The sequence below is a fragment of the Myotis nattereri genome (assembly GCF_964212035.1).
Source record: "Myotis nattereri genome assembly, chromosome: X".
In the NCBI taxonomy this organism is placed as follows: Eukaryota; Metazoa; Chordata; class Mammalia; order Chiroptera; family Vespertilionidae; genus Myotis; species Myotis nattereri.
In genome coordinates, this window is record NC_138078.1 from 51,340,950 (window position 1) to 51,359,060 (window position 18,111).

The following is an 18,111-nucleotide window of genomic DNA, read 5'->3' on the forward strand; positions in this document are numbered from 1 at the left end:
GGAAGAAAATCTCTCTCAAATATGGAAAGAGCTGCTGGCAGAGCAGAGCAGCCCAACGCCTGGCAGGAAGTCCCTTTAAGCTGCCATCCGTTGGGGACTTTGAGCTGAAAGTGGGAATCGGCTGTGAGCTTCTCTCCTGCTCCTTTACAGTGTGAATATATGTGGCTTGGCCTGCTCTTCTTCACTGTCCTCCTCTCCTTGGGCTGGCTGTACATCGGGCTCATCCTTCTCAATGACCTGCACAACTTCAATGAGTGTGTCATGGACCCCCTGCCTCAGCAAACATGTCAACCTATTCCCCACCCTGGGCCCCTGGGTGCTCAGTCATCCCCAGCCATGCCCATCTCTCCTGCTGCCCAACATCCTTAGACGACCCCTCCACAAAGGCTCCCCGGTCCTTGGAGTCCCTGGCCCTGTGAAAGGCTGCCCCTCACTACCTTGTAGTCCTCCTTCTTGGTCCACCCACCCCAACTCCCCTCAGGCCCCTGCTGACACCCTTTCCTGCACTCGGATACCTCCCTCTCCCCTCCCACAGATTCCTGTTCCGCCAGTGGGGACACTGGATGGACTGGTCCCTGGCATTTACGCTTTTTGTCTCTCTACTGGTCACATATGCGTCCCTGCTATTGGTGGGTACAGGGGGACACTGGCCTAGCCCCCACCTCGGCCTTCCTTTTGGTTCAGCTCTACCCGTCCCACTGTGGGGAGGGGAAGAGGGAGGTGTCAGCCTGGGAAGCCCACCTCAGTGGCCCACCTCTTTTGGCACCTCATTACTTCCAACACCCTCTACCCCCAGCTCCTGGCTATGCTCCTGTGGTTCTTTGGCCAGCCTCTACACCTGCACAGTGTCCACAAGGTAAAGTGGGAATGGGAGTGAGCAGGAAAGGGGGCCCCTGGGCCCAGTATTTGGTTGGCTATTTGTCAAAAACCTCATTATTCTAACCCCGGGCTCAAACTCAAGACCTGAAGCCCAGTAGATGTTTGTTAACCGAAAGAAAGTAAAGGAGTCAGGGGAGGAGAATGGTTCTGTTTTCATAGAATGAGGAGCAGCCCAAATAGCCTATTCATCCCGGGTCCCCCAGGTGCTGCTGCTCCTCATTGTACTTTTTGTGCTCGCTGGACTCGTGGTACTGGATGTCCAATGGCAGGAGGAGTGGCTTAGCCTACGTCTGTCACTGTGGGTGAGTGGCTGATCTCCAGTCCCTGGTTGGGAGCCTGGGCCTGTGGCCAACCCCAGGACCTATCTTGCTCCCTGGTCCCCCAAAACTGCAAGTAGATCTGAATTCTAAAAGGTCCTCAGAGAAGAAAGGGAGGACAGAGTCCTCCTCACCAACTCTCCTCCATAGGCCACAGCCCCGTTCCTTCACATTGGAGCTGTTGTTTTCATCACCATCCTGGCCTGGCCTGTGGCTGATAACTTCTACCATATCCACAAAAGAGGTGCCAACTCCACTCCCACACACACCCTCGCTGGCCATCCATTCTTCAGCCTCCTGCTGCCTGATTCCCTGCACCTGCACTCTGCTTTCTGCCCCCAGAGCTCGCCCCCTGCCCCTTCTCCACAGCTGGTCCCCCACTCCTCACAGGCCACAAGATTGTGCTACTGTTCGTGTATTTTACAATTGTCCTGGCCATCTACCTGGCCCCCCTATGCATCTCCTCAACCTGTATCATGGAACCCAGAGACTTATCCCCCAAACCTAGACTGGTTGGACACCGAGGGGCCCCCATGGTGAGTATGGGCAGAATGCTGGCAAGGCAGGGAGGGTCTTCAGTGGCTAGGCCTGTGGGTTCCCAGGCTCCTACCCTTCCCTGTGACCGCCTCACCAGTTCCCTCTTCCAGCTGGCCCCCGAGAATACCCTGATGTCCCTGCGGAAGACAGCAGAATGTGGAGCTAATGTGTTTGAGACCGATGTGATGATCAGGTGAGGGAAACTGGGGGCTGACAGACACAGCAGGGCAACTCCAAAAATGAGAGCAGCCCCAGAGCTTGGCCCTCTGACACCCTTCATGCCTTCAGCTCCGATGGGATCCCTTTCCTCATGCACGATGAGCACCTGAGCAGAACCACAGATGTGGCCTCTGTGTTCCCAACCCGAATCACCGCCCACAGCAGCGACTTCTCCTGGGCCGAACTGAAGAGACTCAATGCTGGGGCCTGGTTCCTGGAGGTGAGGACGGCGTCCTGGAAGAGATAGCCACCTGCAGGGGCCCTCAGGGCAGAGTTCATTCATTGATAAGCGCGTGCTGAGTGCTGTGCTGAGCAATAGGTATACAGTCTGCCCTCAGGTCATAACCTCCTAGTATAAATGAGAGCTTTGGCAATAGGCTATCAGAATATGAAACCTACAGCCATAACAGTATCGATAATTACTGAGTAGAGAGGTCACTGTTTGGCAGGGTGCGTGTGGGAGAGGGTCAAGCGTAGTTTCACAGAAGAGGAGACCTGAGCAGTTTTTAAGATGGACAAGGCAGCCGAAACCGGTTTGGCTCAGTGGATAGAGCGTCGGCCTGCGGACTGAAAGGTCCCAGGTTCGATTCCGGTCAAGGGCATGTACCTGGGTTGCGGGCACATCCCCAGTGGGAGATGTGCAGGAGGCAGCTGATTGATGTTTCTCTCTCATCAATGTTTCTAACTCTCTATCTCTCTCCCTTCCTCTCTGTAAAAAATCAATAAAATATATTTAAAAAAAAAATTTCAAAAAAGATGGACAAGGCAGGAAATGGGAATTCTAGTCAGAGGCAACAGCATGGGTAAAGCCCAGAAGTATGAAGAAGTGTTTTCAGGGAACAGAAAGTGGCTTGGTGGCACCAGGAGATAAGAGCAGTGGGAGGGGAGACTGGTGAGGGGAGCAAAGGCTTGGTCTTAGAAAGCTTCAAATGCCAGACCCAGGTGTGTGGACTCAATCCTGCAGGTGATGGAATACATTGCAAAGGATACTTAGTTTTTTCAGTTCCTCTTTTACTGATTATGAAAGTAATACATGTTCCTTGTAAAAAAGTAAAACATCAGCCCTAACCAGTTTGGCTCAGTGGATAGAGCGTCGGCCTGCAGACTGAAGGGTCCCAGGTTCGATTCCAGTCAAGGGCAAGTGCCTTGGGTGCGGGCACATCCCCAGTGGGAGATGTGCAGGAGGCGGCTGATTGATGTTTCTCTCTCATCAATGTTTCTAACTCTCTATTCCTCTCCCTTCCTCTCTGTAAAAAATCAATAAAATATATTTTTTTAAAAAGTAAAACATCAGAGAAATAACTTAAAAATTAAAAACTCTCCTTGTCCATCATAATCCAATCCCCCTGAGATAGTCACTGTTAACAGTTGGGTACATATTCTATGTATACATATGTATACATACAGATATATGCACACACACATATATAGTTTTCATTTTGCACCAATAGGACCACTTCACATATTCTTTTGCACCTTTCTTTTTCCCCCCATTTAACTCTCTATATATTTACATATCAGAGTGTTAAGAACAAGGGATATCTGGTTCGAATCCTGGTTTCACCACTTCCTAGCCTTGTGAGCCTGAGCAACATTCCTTAGTCTCTCTGTGCTTCATTTTTCTCATCTGTGAAATGGGAATAATAAGTGTACCTTGCAGGATTATTGGAAGTATTAAATAAATTAATACACATAAAGTACTTCCTGGGAATGCAGGAAGTACTTTTTTATTTTGTATTCATTTATTTGCTCATGTAAATATGGGCATATCTGTTCTTATTTTACACAATGAGTAATATTATGACTATGCTCCAATTTCCTGCTGGTGACAAATTCACCCAATAATCACTTATCTGGAAAAGTCTTTTTTTTGCACCATTATTTTTTTATTAGGACTTTATTTGAAAATGTGAAAGTATGTATTAAGAGAACATGCGTATTATCACTTTTTTATTGAGCTTATTGGGTGACATTGGTTACTAAAATTATATAGGTTTCAGGTGCACAATTCTATAATACATCATCTGTATATTGTATTGTGTGTTCATCATCCTAAGTCAAGTTTCCTTCCATCACCATTTATCCTCCCTACGCCGTCTTCTACCTTCCCCCACCCCCTTTCTCTCTGATAATCATCATATTGTTGTCTGTGTCTATGAGTTTTTGCTGTTGTTTTTTAAAAATATTTTTTATTGATTTTTGGAAAGAGAGGAAAGGAGGGAGAGAGATAGAAACATCAATGATGAGAGAGAATCATCATCGATCAGCTGCCTCCTATGCCCTGACTAGGAATCGAACTGGTGACCTCTTGGTTCATGGGTTGACACTCAACCACTGAGCAACACTGGCCAGGAGTTTTTTGGTTGTTTGTTTGTTTTTTGCTTAATGCTTTCACCTTTTTCACCCAGCCCTGCAACCTCCATCCACTCTGACAGCTGTCAGTCTGTTCTCTGAATCTGTCATCACTTTGTTGGTTTATTTTGTTCATCAGACTCCACATATAAGTGAAATCATATGGTACTTGTCTTTCTCTACTGGCTTATTTCACTTAGCATAATGCTCTCTAGTTCCATCCATGTTGTTGCAAAAGTAAGATTTCTTTCTTTCTTTATTTTTTTTACGGCTGAGCAGTTTTCCATTGTGTAAATGTACAACTGCTTTTTTGTCTACTCAGCTACTGATGGGCTCTAGGCTATTGTAAATAATGCTGAAATGAACATAGGAGTGCATATATTCTTTTGAAGTAGTGTTTAGGGTTTCTTCAGGTATATTCCTGGAAGTGGAATTGCTGGGTCATAAGGCAATTCCATTTTTAATGTTTTGAGGACACTCCATACTGCTTTCTACAGTAGCTGCACCAATCTGCATTCCTACCAGCAGTGTACTAGGGTTCCCTTTCCTCCCCATCTCTGCAAGCACTTGTTTATTGATTTATTGATGGTAGGAATTGTGAGGTGATATCTCATTGTGGTTTTAATTTGCATCTGACTGATGATTAGGGACCTTTCTTTTTTATGTCTATTGGCCATCTGTATGTCCTCTTTGGAGAAGTGTCTATTCAGGTCCTTTGCCCATTTTTAATTGGATTGTTTGTCTTCCTGGTCTTGAGTTGTATAAGTTCTTTATATATTTTGGAAATTAGCCCCTTATCAGATGTATCATTGGCAAATATGTTCTCTCATTCGGTGGGCTGTTTATTCATTTTGTTAATGGTTTCCTTTGCTGTGGAAAACCATTTTAGTTCGATGTAGTCCTATTTATTTATTTTTCTTTTGTTTCCCTTGCCAGAGGTGATATATTAGAAAAAATATTGCTAAGAGCAATGTCCAGGATTTTACTGCTATGTTTTCTTCTAGGAGTTTTATGTTTTCACATCTAACATTTCAATCTTTAATCCATTTTCAGTTTATTCTTATGTGTAGTGTAAAATGGTGGTCTAGTTTTTGGGGTTTTTTTTTTTTTTTGCACATATATGTCCAATTTTCCCAACACATTTATTGAGTAGACTATCTTTATCTCATTGTATGTTTTTGTCTCCTTTGTCAAATAATAATTGACCATAAAAGCATGGGTTTATTTCTGGGCTCCCTATTCAGTTCCCTTGATCTATATGCCTGTTTTTATGCCACCACCATGCTGTTTTGATTACTGTGACTGTGTAGTATAGTTTGATATCAGGTAGTGTGATACCTCCAACTTTGTTTTTCTTTCTCAAGATTGCTGTGGCTATTCGGGGTCTTTTGTGGTTCCATATCAATTTTTGGAATATTTGTTCTAGTTCTGTGAAATAAGCCATTGGAATCTTTTTTGAAGTATATTTTTATTTATTTCAGAGATGAAGAGAGAGAGAGAGAGAGAGAGAGAGAGAGAGAGAGAGAGAGAGAGAGAGAGAACACATCAATGATGAGAAAGAATCATTGATCGGCTGCCTCCTGCACACCCCACACTGGGGATCAAACCCACAATCTGGGCATGTGCCCTGACCAGGAATTGAACCATGACCTCCTGGGTCATAGGTCAACACTCAACCACTGAGCCATGTTGGCCGGGTGCATTGGAACCTTGATAGGAATGGTATTGATCCTATAGATTGCTTTGGGTAGTATGGACATTTTAATGATGTTAATTCTTCCTATCCATGAGCATGATATATGCTTCCACTTGTTTTGTATCTTCTTCAGTTCTTTCTTCAGTGTGTTATAATTTCCCAAGTACAGGTCTTTTATATCCTTGGTTAAATTTATTCCTAGGTATTTTATTTTGGATGCAATTGTAAATGGGATTTTTTTTTAGTTTCCCTTTTGTTGTTGTTGATGTTGTTGTTAATCCACACCTGAAGATATTTTTTCCATTGCTTCTTTTAGAGAGTAGAAGGGAGGGAAGGAGAGGGAGAGAGAGAGAGAAACATTGATGTGAGAGAGACACATTGATTGGTTGCTTCCTGTACACACCTGACCAGGACCATGGATTAAACCTGCAACCCAGGTATGTGCCCTTGACTGGGAATTGAACCAGAGATCCTTTGGTGTGCAGGCTGATGCTCTAACCACTAAGAAAACCGGCCATGGCAAGTTTCCCTTTCTGATAGTTCATTGTTAGTGTATAAAAATGCAACCAATCTCTGAATATTTATTTTGTATCCTATTTTACTGAATTCATTTATCAGTTCTAGGAGATTTTTAGTGGAATATTTAGAGTTTTCTATAATACAGTATCATGTCATCTGTAAAAAATGACAGTTTTACTGCCTCCTTTCCAATTTGGATGCCTTTTATTTCTTCTTCTTGTCTGATCGCTGTGGCTAGGACTTCCAGTACTATGTTGAACAGGAGTGGTGAGAGTGGACATCCCTGTCTTGATCCTGTTCTTAGGGGAAATGGTGTTAGTTTTTCCTCATTAAGTATGATGTTGGCTGTAGGTTGTCATATATGGTCTTTATTATGTTGAGGTATGTTACCTCTATTTCCACTTTGAGAAAAGTTTTTATCTCAAATGGGTGCTGGGTTTTATCAAATGCTTTTTCTGAGTCTATTGATATGATCATGTGCTTTTTATCCTTTATTTTGTTTATGTGGCATTTCACGTTCATTGATTTGTGAATATGGTACCAAACTTGCATCCCTGGGATAAATCCCACTTGATCATGGTGTATGATCTTTTTAATGTATTGCTGGATCTGGTTGCTAATATTTTGTTGAGGATTTTAGCATCTATGTTTATCAGGGATATTGGCCTATAATTTTCTTTGTAGTGGCTTTATCTGGTTTTGGGGATAATGCTGACTTCATAAAATGAGCTTGGGTCCACCATTATTTTTTATTCCTTTTTTTAAATCCTCACCCTAAGACAGTGATGGCGAACCTATGACACGTGTGATAAAACCCAGCACCCATTTGAGATAAAAACTTTTCTCAAAGTGGAAATAGAGGTAACATACCTCAACATAATAAAGACCACCTATGTCAGAGGTGACACGCGAACTCCTCTTTTTTGGTTGATTTTTCTTTGTTAAATGGCATTTAAATATATAAAATAAATATCAAAAACATAAGTCTTTGTTTTACTATGGTAGCAAATATCAAAAAATTTCTATATGTGACACGGCACCAGAGTTAAGTTAGGGCTTTTCAAAATGCTGACACGCCGAGCTCAAAAGGTTCGCCATCACTGCCCTAGGATGTCTTTTAAAAATTGATTTTAGAGAGAGAGGAAGGGAGAGAGAAAAAGAGAAACATTGATGTGATGTGAGAGAGAAACATCAATAGTCTGCTTCCCATATGTGCCCTGACTGGGGATCAAACCTATAACCTAGGTATGTGTTCTGACCAGGAATCAAACTGCAACCATTTTGGTACACCACATTTTTTTGGTACACTAGATGATGCTCCAACCAACCAAGCCACCCGGCCATGGCTGACATTATTTTTGAAGGATATTTTCACTGGATATAAAATTCATCAATGAGATTTTTTCCCCCATAACTTTAAAGATTTCATACTTGACATCTTTATTATATTCAAGAAATCAACCATAATTTTTACCTTTTGTGCCATATTTGTTTTGCTTTTGTGGAAAAGTAGATATATGGAAGTCCTTACTATGACATTCCAGAGTGCTTCTTGTCTACCTAATCTTGCAACATTCAAAGCGGAAATTTTCACCTGCCTCCTAGACAGGGTCTGTTGCATAAAGTACTTCTAACACTACCTGGCACATAGTAAATACTTAATAAGTGCTAAGTAACTTGCTTTTACCAGGTCAGTGATTAGGAGGTAATTTGTTGATTACAAAGGGAGGAGAAGAGTGACCCAGGTTTGGAATAGCCTCTAGGAGAAATGGGAGAGAGAGAGTATATCAAGGACAAGAAAACAGATGGCTAAGTGGTACCAAAGAGAAAAACAGGACTGCAGTGCCAAAAGTCCACATAGTGTGCTCTGCCTCCTGGGGCAATTGTAGAATTGAATCAAAATTTGGGACCTGTAGAACAGGTAGGTTAAGAAAGCTGTTGATGGTGCTGTGGAAGAGTTCAAACTGTGGAGGGACCATGGGAAGGGGATGTAGGTACAGCCAGAAAGCTGCTGATATTGGGATAAAACCAAGGGGTCACAATCCCAGAGATCTTCATGAAACCAAAGAGAAATTGTAGTGGGAGAGAAGAAATTAGGAAACTGGGAAGGTAGGAGGGTGGGTTAACAGATTAAGGCATTAGAAGGTCTGGAAAAGGCCATAGTTTGAGAAAAGAAAGACCCTGAAAAAGAGAAGCAGTGGGCAGAAGCTGGACCCCAAGTCAGGGAATGAGTGAGATGATGAGGATGGGGGAATGACCCAGAGGCTTCTTCTGGTCTTGAAATAATTTTTCTCTTCTTATAGAGGCCACCCTTCTGGGAGGCCACACAGCTATCAGGCCTTGATCGGAAAGAAGCTGAGAATCAGACAGTACCAACATTGGAGGAGTTATTGAAGGAAGCTGCAGTCCTCAACCTTTCCATTATGTTTGATTTGCGCCGCCCACCACGAAACCACACATACTATGACACTTATGTGAACCTGACATTGGAGACTGTGCTGAATTCAAGGGTCCCTCAAGCCATGGTGATATTGCCAGGATCCCAAGTGCCCCTCACCACCCCCCACACTGCCTTCCCTAGGCCATGGTGACAATCTTGAGCTGTCCCTGCCCCAGGGCCCCACCTAGCTCATTTACCCCACTCTGTGGTCAAACCTTTCTGCTCTGCCCCTGCCCCTGGAATCCCCAGGCCTTCCCCAGCTTCACACCCATCCTCCTTGAACCACAGGTCCTTTGGCTCCCAGATGAAGATCGGGCTAATATCCAACAACGGGCACCCAGAATGCACCAGATATATGGACAGTTGGGAGTCAACAGAACTGAGAGGCCCCTGTTTCTCAACCTCCCCTATCAAGACCTACCACAGTTGGATATAAAGTAAGTGCCAGAGGAAAGGAGCTGAGGGGATCACATGCAGCTTAAAGGTGGGGAAGAGCCAATGTGGGGAGGGCAAAGACCACTCATTCATTCACTCATACAACAAATATTTATCAAATGCTTACTGTATGTCAGGCACTATTTATTGCAGTCTTTGGGCATACAACTGAAAGAGAAAAACAATAACCATTGAACAAAATATATGCATATTGGACACTGATAAATGATATGAAGGTGATAAAATGGGGAGATGCAATAGAGCAATTGGAGTTGGGAAGGAGGGGTTAGTGAGGGGCCACATTAGGAAGAATGGTTAAAGAAGTGGTGCCTAGGCTGAGACCTGATGCATCACAGGAGTGAACAATGAGGAGAGCTGCAGAAGAGCAGGAACAGCAGCCTAATGAGCAAGGTGGAGGTGAGGCTGGAGAGGTGGGCAGGGAACACATTGGATCAGACCTTGTAGGCCAAGAGAAGGGTTTTAGCTTTCATTCTACACCAAAGAGATAAGTGCTAGAGAGGATGGATGCAAAGGAGAGAGGTGATAGAGTCACCAATGTGAGCTAGGCCCCCAAAGCTGACCCATCCAGTAAACATGATCAACCTCAAAACATTCAGCCGCCAAGATCTTTTCTAATGTTCTTCTGGTTAGATAGAACAAAAAATGTGTGCTGGATGATAGATAGACCAGTTATAATAAATATTTCAAAGACCTTTCCTCAAGTTGTCACCATGGAAGGAGACAACATTGGGGTGGCCCTCACCTTAGTCTTGTCCTGGTCAGCATTGACTGCCGATCACATTTCCAAAACATGTGACTTGGTAATGAATACATCAATGATGAAATCAAGGCCGTGAAAGGTCTAAGCACTCTGAGATGATAGGTCAAAGGTACCAAGATGAAACGCAACAGGGATAGATGTAAAAACCCATATTTGGGGCCCAAAAGAAGCTCAGTTGCTCAAAGACAAGAGAGGAGACACTGGCATCAGCAGAAATGTGTGCAAAAGACCAGGGCTTTGATTGAACACTGTGCATAATGAGTCAGCGGTGCACGTCATATTGCTGAAACTAACCTGACCGTGGGCTGCCTTCATACAGGCATAGTGCCGAGAAGGCAAGAAGAGTTTTGTTCTACTCAAAGCTTGTGCAAGCCACCTGGATATCATTTGCAGATGCATACTTTGAAAGGAACATTGATAAACTGGAGTAAGATCAGGTTAAATGGGTTTGTATAGTGAAGGAGATAAGCCAGACTCCAAGCCCCAGCTAGAAGGACAGTGACTATTGAGCCTACAAAAGAGAAGACTCAGGGGGACATGGTCAATGTTCCTCAGACCATTGAAGGGCTGTCATGGGACAAAGAGGAGAGATACATTTGTGTGACCCCAGACAGCAAAATTAGGAATTTACCAAAAGGCAGAGTTCAGCTTTGCAAAGAAAATCACTTTTGGTCAGGGGCTGCCAAGCACAGGTTGAACTGATAGCTCCTTTGCAGTGACACTGTAGATTCAAGCCAGACAGGAGCTGCCTCCCATGCCTTGTGCCCCACAGGTCTGGATGTCACCTGTTTCTTTTTCGCCTCCATAGGGCACTGCATGAGGATAATGTCTCGGTGAACCTATTTGTCGTGAACAAGCCCTGGCTCTTCTCCATACTCTGGTGTGCAGGGGTGGATTCGGTCACTACCAATGACTGCCAGCTGCTGCAGCAGATGCGTTACCCCGTCTGGCTTATGGTGAGGGCTCTACTACTGTCAACCTCCTCCTATTTCCTCTTTCCTGATTCTCCTTAACCCTGCCCCTCTCTTCCTTTCTCCCCCATATACTACCTTTGGGGCTCTGGCCACCAACAGGACCCCCCCTTTTTTTTTTACTCCCATAGCCCCCTAAAACCTACCTAATGATATGGCTCCTCACTGATTGTGTCTCCACCCTGCTGATTTTGTGGCTGTTCCTCCTCCGTGGGTGAGTGTTTTGTGCCTTAGCTTTCTGGATCTTTATTCTCCCCAGGGTCCTGGTGATGGAACTGATTCAGACTCATACTGCCTGGAGTTTGGGGTTGGGTCTGTTTGGTTCCTTTGAGATTCTTAGACCCTTCCTTGGACATCAAATTGGTTTGAACCTGGGAAAAGCAGTTTGGGGGAACCCAGGTTCAAAAGGTCATGCTTGAAGGTGGCTGAACTCACCATGGGAAGCTTTTTTCCCTGTAGGAGATGTGCCGAGAAGAGAGAGATAACTGGTAAGAACTTTCTCGCATTACCTCATTTTTCTTTCCACTAGCATTCCCATTACTCATTCTTGCCATGTCCTCCTCACCTCTCCAGGCTTAGAAACAGCTGTGCTGCTGACCAGGATCAACAATTTCATAATGGAGTGAATGCCCTGCCCTAGGCCCCCACCAGCCAGTCTGAGGCCTGTCTACATCTGTCAACAGCAAGGAAGGGAGCATGGCTACAGTGGAATGGTGGAGTGAACTTTGAATTATGAGGGAAATGGTGGATATGCCCCAAGCTTCTATGGAATCTTCTCCCCTTTGGGTTTTGACCTGAGGTGGTGGTGGAAGACAGTAAATCATGAGAAATGTCTCCCAAAATAAAACGTTCTAGAACAGGGGAGATTGCCAAGAAAATGTTTCAGACTTGTGTGCACATGTTCTTGTGTAGAAAGCACAGGGTGTGTCAGGGATGGAACAGCTTGGAACAGTGACTGAAGGAGAGATGAAAACGGCCTTCCTGGAGAACCCACCCCACTCCATTCACTGTGTCGCCCCAACCACTGCAATTTAGCTGCTTTCCTGCATAGAGGCTGGGAGCTAAAGAGCCCATCTAGCCACGTAATTCTATGCCTACAGGTGGCTTTTTACTGCGTACAGCCTTTTTCTTCAAGACACGTTGGTTCATGTTTCTTGTCTATTAATCCTTTTCTGAATGAATTTAATTTCCATTTGTCCACAGTCTCATCTTTTCAGCACTGGTGCTAGGGGGAGGATGCACCCTCCATCTACGGTTGCATGTGATGTGACAATGAAGGGTCATCATGAGGAGATGTATGGGTTGGAGGGGGGAGGAGGACCACTTGAGGCAACGAAGCACTGCAAGAGGGGAATGAAGGAGCCACTGTCAAGGGAGGGGGTCAGGCGGCCCAAGGAGCGTAGTATAGAGTTGCTTTGTAGCTCCACCTTGTGGTCACCTTCCCCAAGAGGAGGGCTGCGCATTGGTCATGTTTGCTGAATGACACCTGTTTCCCCTGCCAGCTGGGGACCTGTGTCCTTGACTCCGGACCCTGAGGGGCAAAGTCCTATTTCCACAGGTTTTCGCTTATCTGGGCTGCACGCAAGGTCTGGGTCCCCGGCCTGCCTTTCTCTCGAAGAGCAAGTTTCCAGTGTGTTTTCTGCTAGTGAGTTCTCAGGTGACTAGCGCGGAGCTGGCCTAGGATAAGTCATCTGATAGAAGGGGGTGGGACTAAGACAAAAAGGTGAACAGGAGGGGGCTCTATGGCTGACTCTTTGGTCCCCTACCGCACCAACATTCGCCCCAATTTACATCTCCACAGGAAGCCAAATCGAATTGAGGCTTTGGCAAGAGAGGTTCGGTTCTCCATTTCTCCCCTCTCCCCAGACTGGAACCTGGGAGCACACTAACACCTCGAGACAAGCCCCTACTCCAGCGGTTCTCAACCTGTGGGTCGCGACCCCTTTGGGGGTCGAATGACCCTTTCACAGGGGTCGCCTAAGACCATCGGAAAACACATATATAATTACATATTGTTTTGTGATTAATCACTATGCTTTAATTATGTTTAATTTGTAACAATGAAATTGGGGGTCACCACAACATGAGGAACAGTATTAAGGAGTCGGGGCATTAGGAAGGTTGAGAACCACCTACTCGGTGGCAAGGAAGCCCCTGGAACTACATTTCCCAGAATGCCCAGCCACTTCCGGCCTCTAGATTTAGATTAGGGCGAGTTTGGATTTGTGTTCCCACCCCCACTCCTCCAGGACGTGGTCCCTTCCCCTCGTCCCCGCCCCTCCCTGCACACACATGCACTCACACAGGCAGCGGTCGGCGCCAACATACCTGGCCTGCAGCTGGCGCGGTGGGCGGGGCACGGCGTTCTGCGCGCTGGCAGCCAGAGGCGCCCCGGGAGCGCGCGCCACGGCTGTTGCAGGCCAGGTCCTTTCCGGGTCCACGCCTCCTGCTACCCAGCAGATCTTCACACAGTACCTTTCTGGGCTGCATATCCTTCCTTACTTTTGCCCGTTCCCGATCCCGCCCCTGAATCAGGCCGACTGCCCGCCTCAGCTCTGGGTCGCCACGCCTGTCAGGTACTGCAGGCTCTCATCTCTCAGCATGTACCTCCGCTCCCCATCCCTACTTTTCTTTCCCAGCCTCACAGCCCGGCAGCTTCTTCCTCCTCTCCCCTTCCTACCTAGCCCTGACAACCTCCAGGGTCTCCAGTCCCGGCCTGCTAAACCACCAGCTCCCAGACTCTCAGCTTCCAGACCCCCAACAGAATGCAGAACCCAGCCCCAGCCCCTAACCTCTTGCCCCTAGCCCCAAGCCTTGGGTACTCAGCTCTGACAGCACACTTAAGCTCTGTGAGGCCCCGAGCTGGAGACTAAAACTGACAATACCTTGAGGGCGGAGGGCCAGGGGGAGCTGCTCATTGGAGTTCGGGTGCAGTTGCTCTCCGTTATTTTTAACTGCTGACTCACAGTTTCTGGCATCCGGGTTTGGGGCAACCAGAATGGGTTAGGGGGGCTATTAATAGAGCTGAGGCACAGTCCCGACCCAGTTCAGTATGGAAGCATATAGAGCAAGGAGCCTCCCCCTGCCATCATGCCCTGTGGAGGTGTGGTTGATTGGGGCAGTAGCTGGACCCTCTCTGGCTGCCAGTATCTTAGCATGGTGTCTATACCTTGCAACTCTTGAGTAAAAGCCCACCATGAGACTCCTGGGCACAGCTCTCCACTAAATTTGCAGTGCTTTGGGGCTCCACCACAATGACGCTCCTGTTTTACTAACTGAGAGTGAAGAAACGAGTCCCAAGTGGAGAGGTTTTTGTGGCCCCAGCCTTGGACTACCTAGACTAGTGATGGCGAACCTTTTGAGCTGGGCATGTCAGCATTTTGAAAAACCCTAACTTAACTCTGGTGCCGTGTCACATATAGAATTTTTTTGATATTTGCAACCATAGTAAAACAAAGACTTATATTTTTGATATTTATTTTATATATTTAAGTGCCATTTAACAAAGAAAAATCAACCAAAAAAATGAGTTCGTGTGTCACCTCTGACACGCGTGTCATAGGTTCGCCATCACTGGCCTAGACCTACACCTGGGCCAAAATGCTAGGTTACTAGGAGAAAAAGCTCTGGTCCTCAAAAGCTCTCATGAGGACAGGATGTGCCGCATGGTGGTAGCAGAGAGGGAGGGCACATAGCCAGGAATTTGCTAGCCCCAAACCAGACACAGCACTGGGAAGCTGCCTAATTCTTTGTTTACCACCCTTACATTCTTTTTATTTTTCCCCTCTTATTGGGCTCTGTACCTACTCACAGGGGTCAACAGACCTCAGAATCTCTCTCTACTCCATAGAGAAAACTAGTTCAGGAAAGCTCATGAGAAACTTGTCTCCACCAAGGTAAGAATGATCCTTTGTATACTGCCATTCCTATGAGGCCTTTTAATTTTAATGAGCTAAAGTAGGAGCTCCCTAATTTATACATGGGGAATGATGGGAAAATCTTGATATCTTCCTGGACTAATCACCCAAATTATTCACACCCATGCCCGATTTGCTAGAATTCCCATTGACCAAGGATGTGAGCTCACAGCAGTGCCCCCTACTTGCAAACCAGAAACTTCTGCATTCAGCGACCCCAGACTCTGGTTCCCAGGTGAAAGGGTGATTGTTTCTCTACATACAAAGACTGAGGTCACCCAATGAAGCTCTACTTTTAAGAATGAGCCCAGATTATCAAACAGCAGCGGGTTGTGCTGCCCCAACTCCATCAATTTACTGAGGGTGACAGAGAGGTGAATGGGTTGAGAAATGGTCTCTCCTGAAATCCCTTCCCCAATCATCCATTGCCTTAGTCTGAGCAGCCTACCAATCATAGTGCCTGCCAGTGCTCTGCTCAGGGCTTCTTTGGACCAGTAGGGAACTCCTATCTTCCTGGTGCCTCAGGCTCTCTAGCAGTTGAGAGGGAGTTCCAATATCAAAGCATTTCAGGGTTTCCAACCCAATCCAGTCTGAGTCTCAGAGAGCCTGTGGAGTGGGGAGAAGCTCACTATGAATCTCAAGGAAAAGATGAGAGAGAGAGAGAGAGAGAGAGAGAGAGAGAGAGAGAGAGAGAGAGAGATGAGAGAGAGAGAGAGAGAGAACCAGTCAATGGAGATGGGGTTTGGGAAGGATAGTTTGACCCTCTCCACTCACTCCAGGCTTAGCAATGCTTATTGCTCAATCAGAGCAATTCAGAGGGCCCAGGCTATATGTAGTCTCCCCGGCCCCAGCCACTTTGTTTATATTGACAAACTGCTGAGCATATAAAATACTTTAATCTCCCGGGTTATCAGTCTAGCATGAAGAAAGATATTCACTCGTTTGTTCATTTAACAATAATAATTAACTCTAACCCACTGTATACCAGGTATTGTGTTGAGTGTTTTACATTTAGTCCTTACAAAAACCCTATGATTATTTTCATTTCATAGATAAAGAAACTGAAGCGCAGAGAAGTAAAATAACATCCAAGGTCACCCTAGCAGGTCTGGCTCAGGGGATAGAGTGTTGGCCTGGTGACCAAAGGGTCCCGAGTTCGATTCTGGCCAAGGGCATGTACCTTGGTTGCAGGCTCCTCCCCGACTGTGGTCCTGGTCAGTCCTCATGCAGGAGGCAACCAATTGATGTGTTTCTCTCACATCGATGTTTCTCTCTATCTTTCCCTCTCTCTTCCACTCTCCCTAAAAAAATCAATGGAAAAATATCCTTGGATGAGGATTAATGAAAAATAAAAATAAAATAACACCTAAGTTCACACAACTAGTGACTAGGTTGGGTCTGACAGCAACCACTGTGTGCCAGGGTCTAAGAATGTAGAAAACAAGGCACTTCTCTCTTCAGGATCAAATAACAAATGTCATCTCCTTTGTAAAATGTTTCTTACATCCTCTCCTCACAAGTAGAGTTGATAACTTGCTTTTCTATACACTCCTCTGAGGTAGCACTTTTCACAGGTATTATAAAAATTGGCTTCCATATTTCTATTTCTCTAACTTTGAGCACCTCAGCAGCAGGACCTGTTTACTATTCATCTTCACTTGGAAGTCTAATAGGCATCTCAAAATCAGCATATCAAAATCTGAACACCTGATCTTTTCCCCCAAAATGACCCCTCATAAGCTGTCATCATCTCAGTTGATGGCAATTTCATCTTCCAAGTTGCTCTGACCAAAAACCTTGGAGCCACACCTCATGTCCAATTTGTCAGCAAATCCTATTGACTCTCCCTTCAAAATACATCTGAAATCCAACCACTTCTCATCACCTCCAGTGCTGCCATAATGATCCAAATCACCATCACCTGTCATCTAGATCACTGCAGTAGTCTCCTGACTGGCCTTACTGTTTCCACCCTTGTCCACTGTGACCTATTATCCATACAGGAGCCAGAGATATCTTGGTAAACCCAAGTCATGTAATGTTAGTTCTCTGCACAAAACTCTTCAATGGTTCACCATCCCCTTAAGAGTATAGCCCAAATCCTTACAATGGCCTACAAGCCCTACAAGATCTGGTCCCTACTAAATCTCTGATCTCAGCTCTTAGTACACTCCTCCCTTACTCTGTTCCAGCTACTTGGACCTCCTTGCTGTTCCTTGAACAAGCCAGGTGCACTGCTTACCCAGGACCTTTGCATTGACTGTTCCCTGGCTAGGTTTACTTTTCTGCATGGCTCACTTCCTCGCCTCTCTCAAGTCTTTGCTCAAATGCCACCTTCTCAGTGAGGCCGACTTTGATAAACTTATTTAAGATTGCCTCTATTCTAATTTCCAGTGTACAGTACATACAGGGCACAGAGGAATGAGATAAATGACACCATGCGGGGATGGGGGGCAGACAAATCAAGAATGTAGGATATTCTACAAAACAGCCAATTTGTAAACTTCAGAAAACTAATTAAAAGAAAAAAGATGAGACTTCTAGTTCTTGGCCCAGCTGGAGTAGACACACTTCTCCCTATCCCTCCTGCTAAAACCCTGGACATTATACATGAAACAGACATAAGATTCTGAAAGAGGAAAGCGCCAGACTGACTAGGAACTCCAGTGATCTGAACTCATGGTGGTGAGTTCCCTGGGTTTTCTTGTTGCCTCATATATCCCAGAATTGGTACCAGAGAAGTCAGCAGCCTGGAAATGCCAGTGATCACAAACCAAGAAAGGCCTCAATAAAAGTCTGCTCTTTCTAGCTAAAAGACTAGGAAATGGGCAGCATAGCCAGACAGAAAACTCTTAGACAATAACCATTCTACTACAACTGAACATCATAGAAAAAACTCAGCCCGACCTATACCAGAAAAGGCTAAGTAGAAACCCAGACTTCCACTCTCATCAGACTCTCCCATATACTCTCTGGGGTGGTACCAGAGAAGGCTGAGTAGGGAACCTGGGCTTCTATCCCCACAAAGTACAAGGCTTCTCCTCCCCA

At 45.6% G+C, this 18,111-nt stretch overlaps 1 protein-coding gene across 1 annotated transcript; it reads left to right on the forward strand.

Moving 5' to 3' along the window:
• Positions 1-557: 557 nt before the first annotated feature.
• GDPD2 (glycerophosphodiester phosphodiesterase domain containing 2) lies at positions 558-12,341 on the forward strand. The gene is made up of 13 exons (XM_081081236.1): positions 558-629; positions 797-856; positions 1,083-1,181; positions 1,347-1,440; positions 1,587-1,732; positions 1,844-1,926; positions 2,022-2,172; positions 8,823-9,044; positions 9,248-9,396; positions 10,984-11,131; positions 11,278-11,360; positions 11,606-11,634; positions 11,720-12,341. The coding sequence occupies exons 1-13, from the start codon at positions 564-566 to the stop codon at positions 11,770-11,772; spliced, it is 1,383 nt and encodes a 460-aa protein (XP_080937362.1). The 5' UTR covers positions 558-563; the 3' UTR covers positions 11,773-12,341.
• Positions 12,342-18,111: the final 5,770 nt, after the last annotated feature.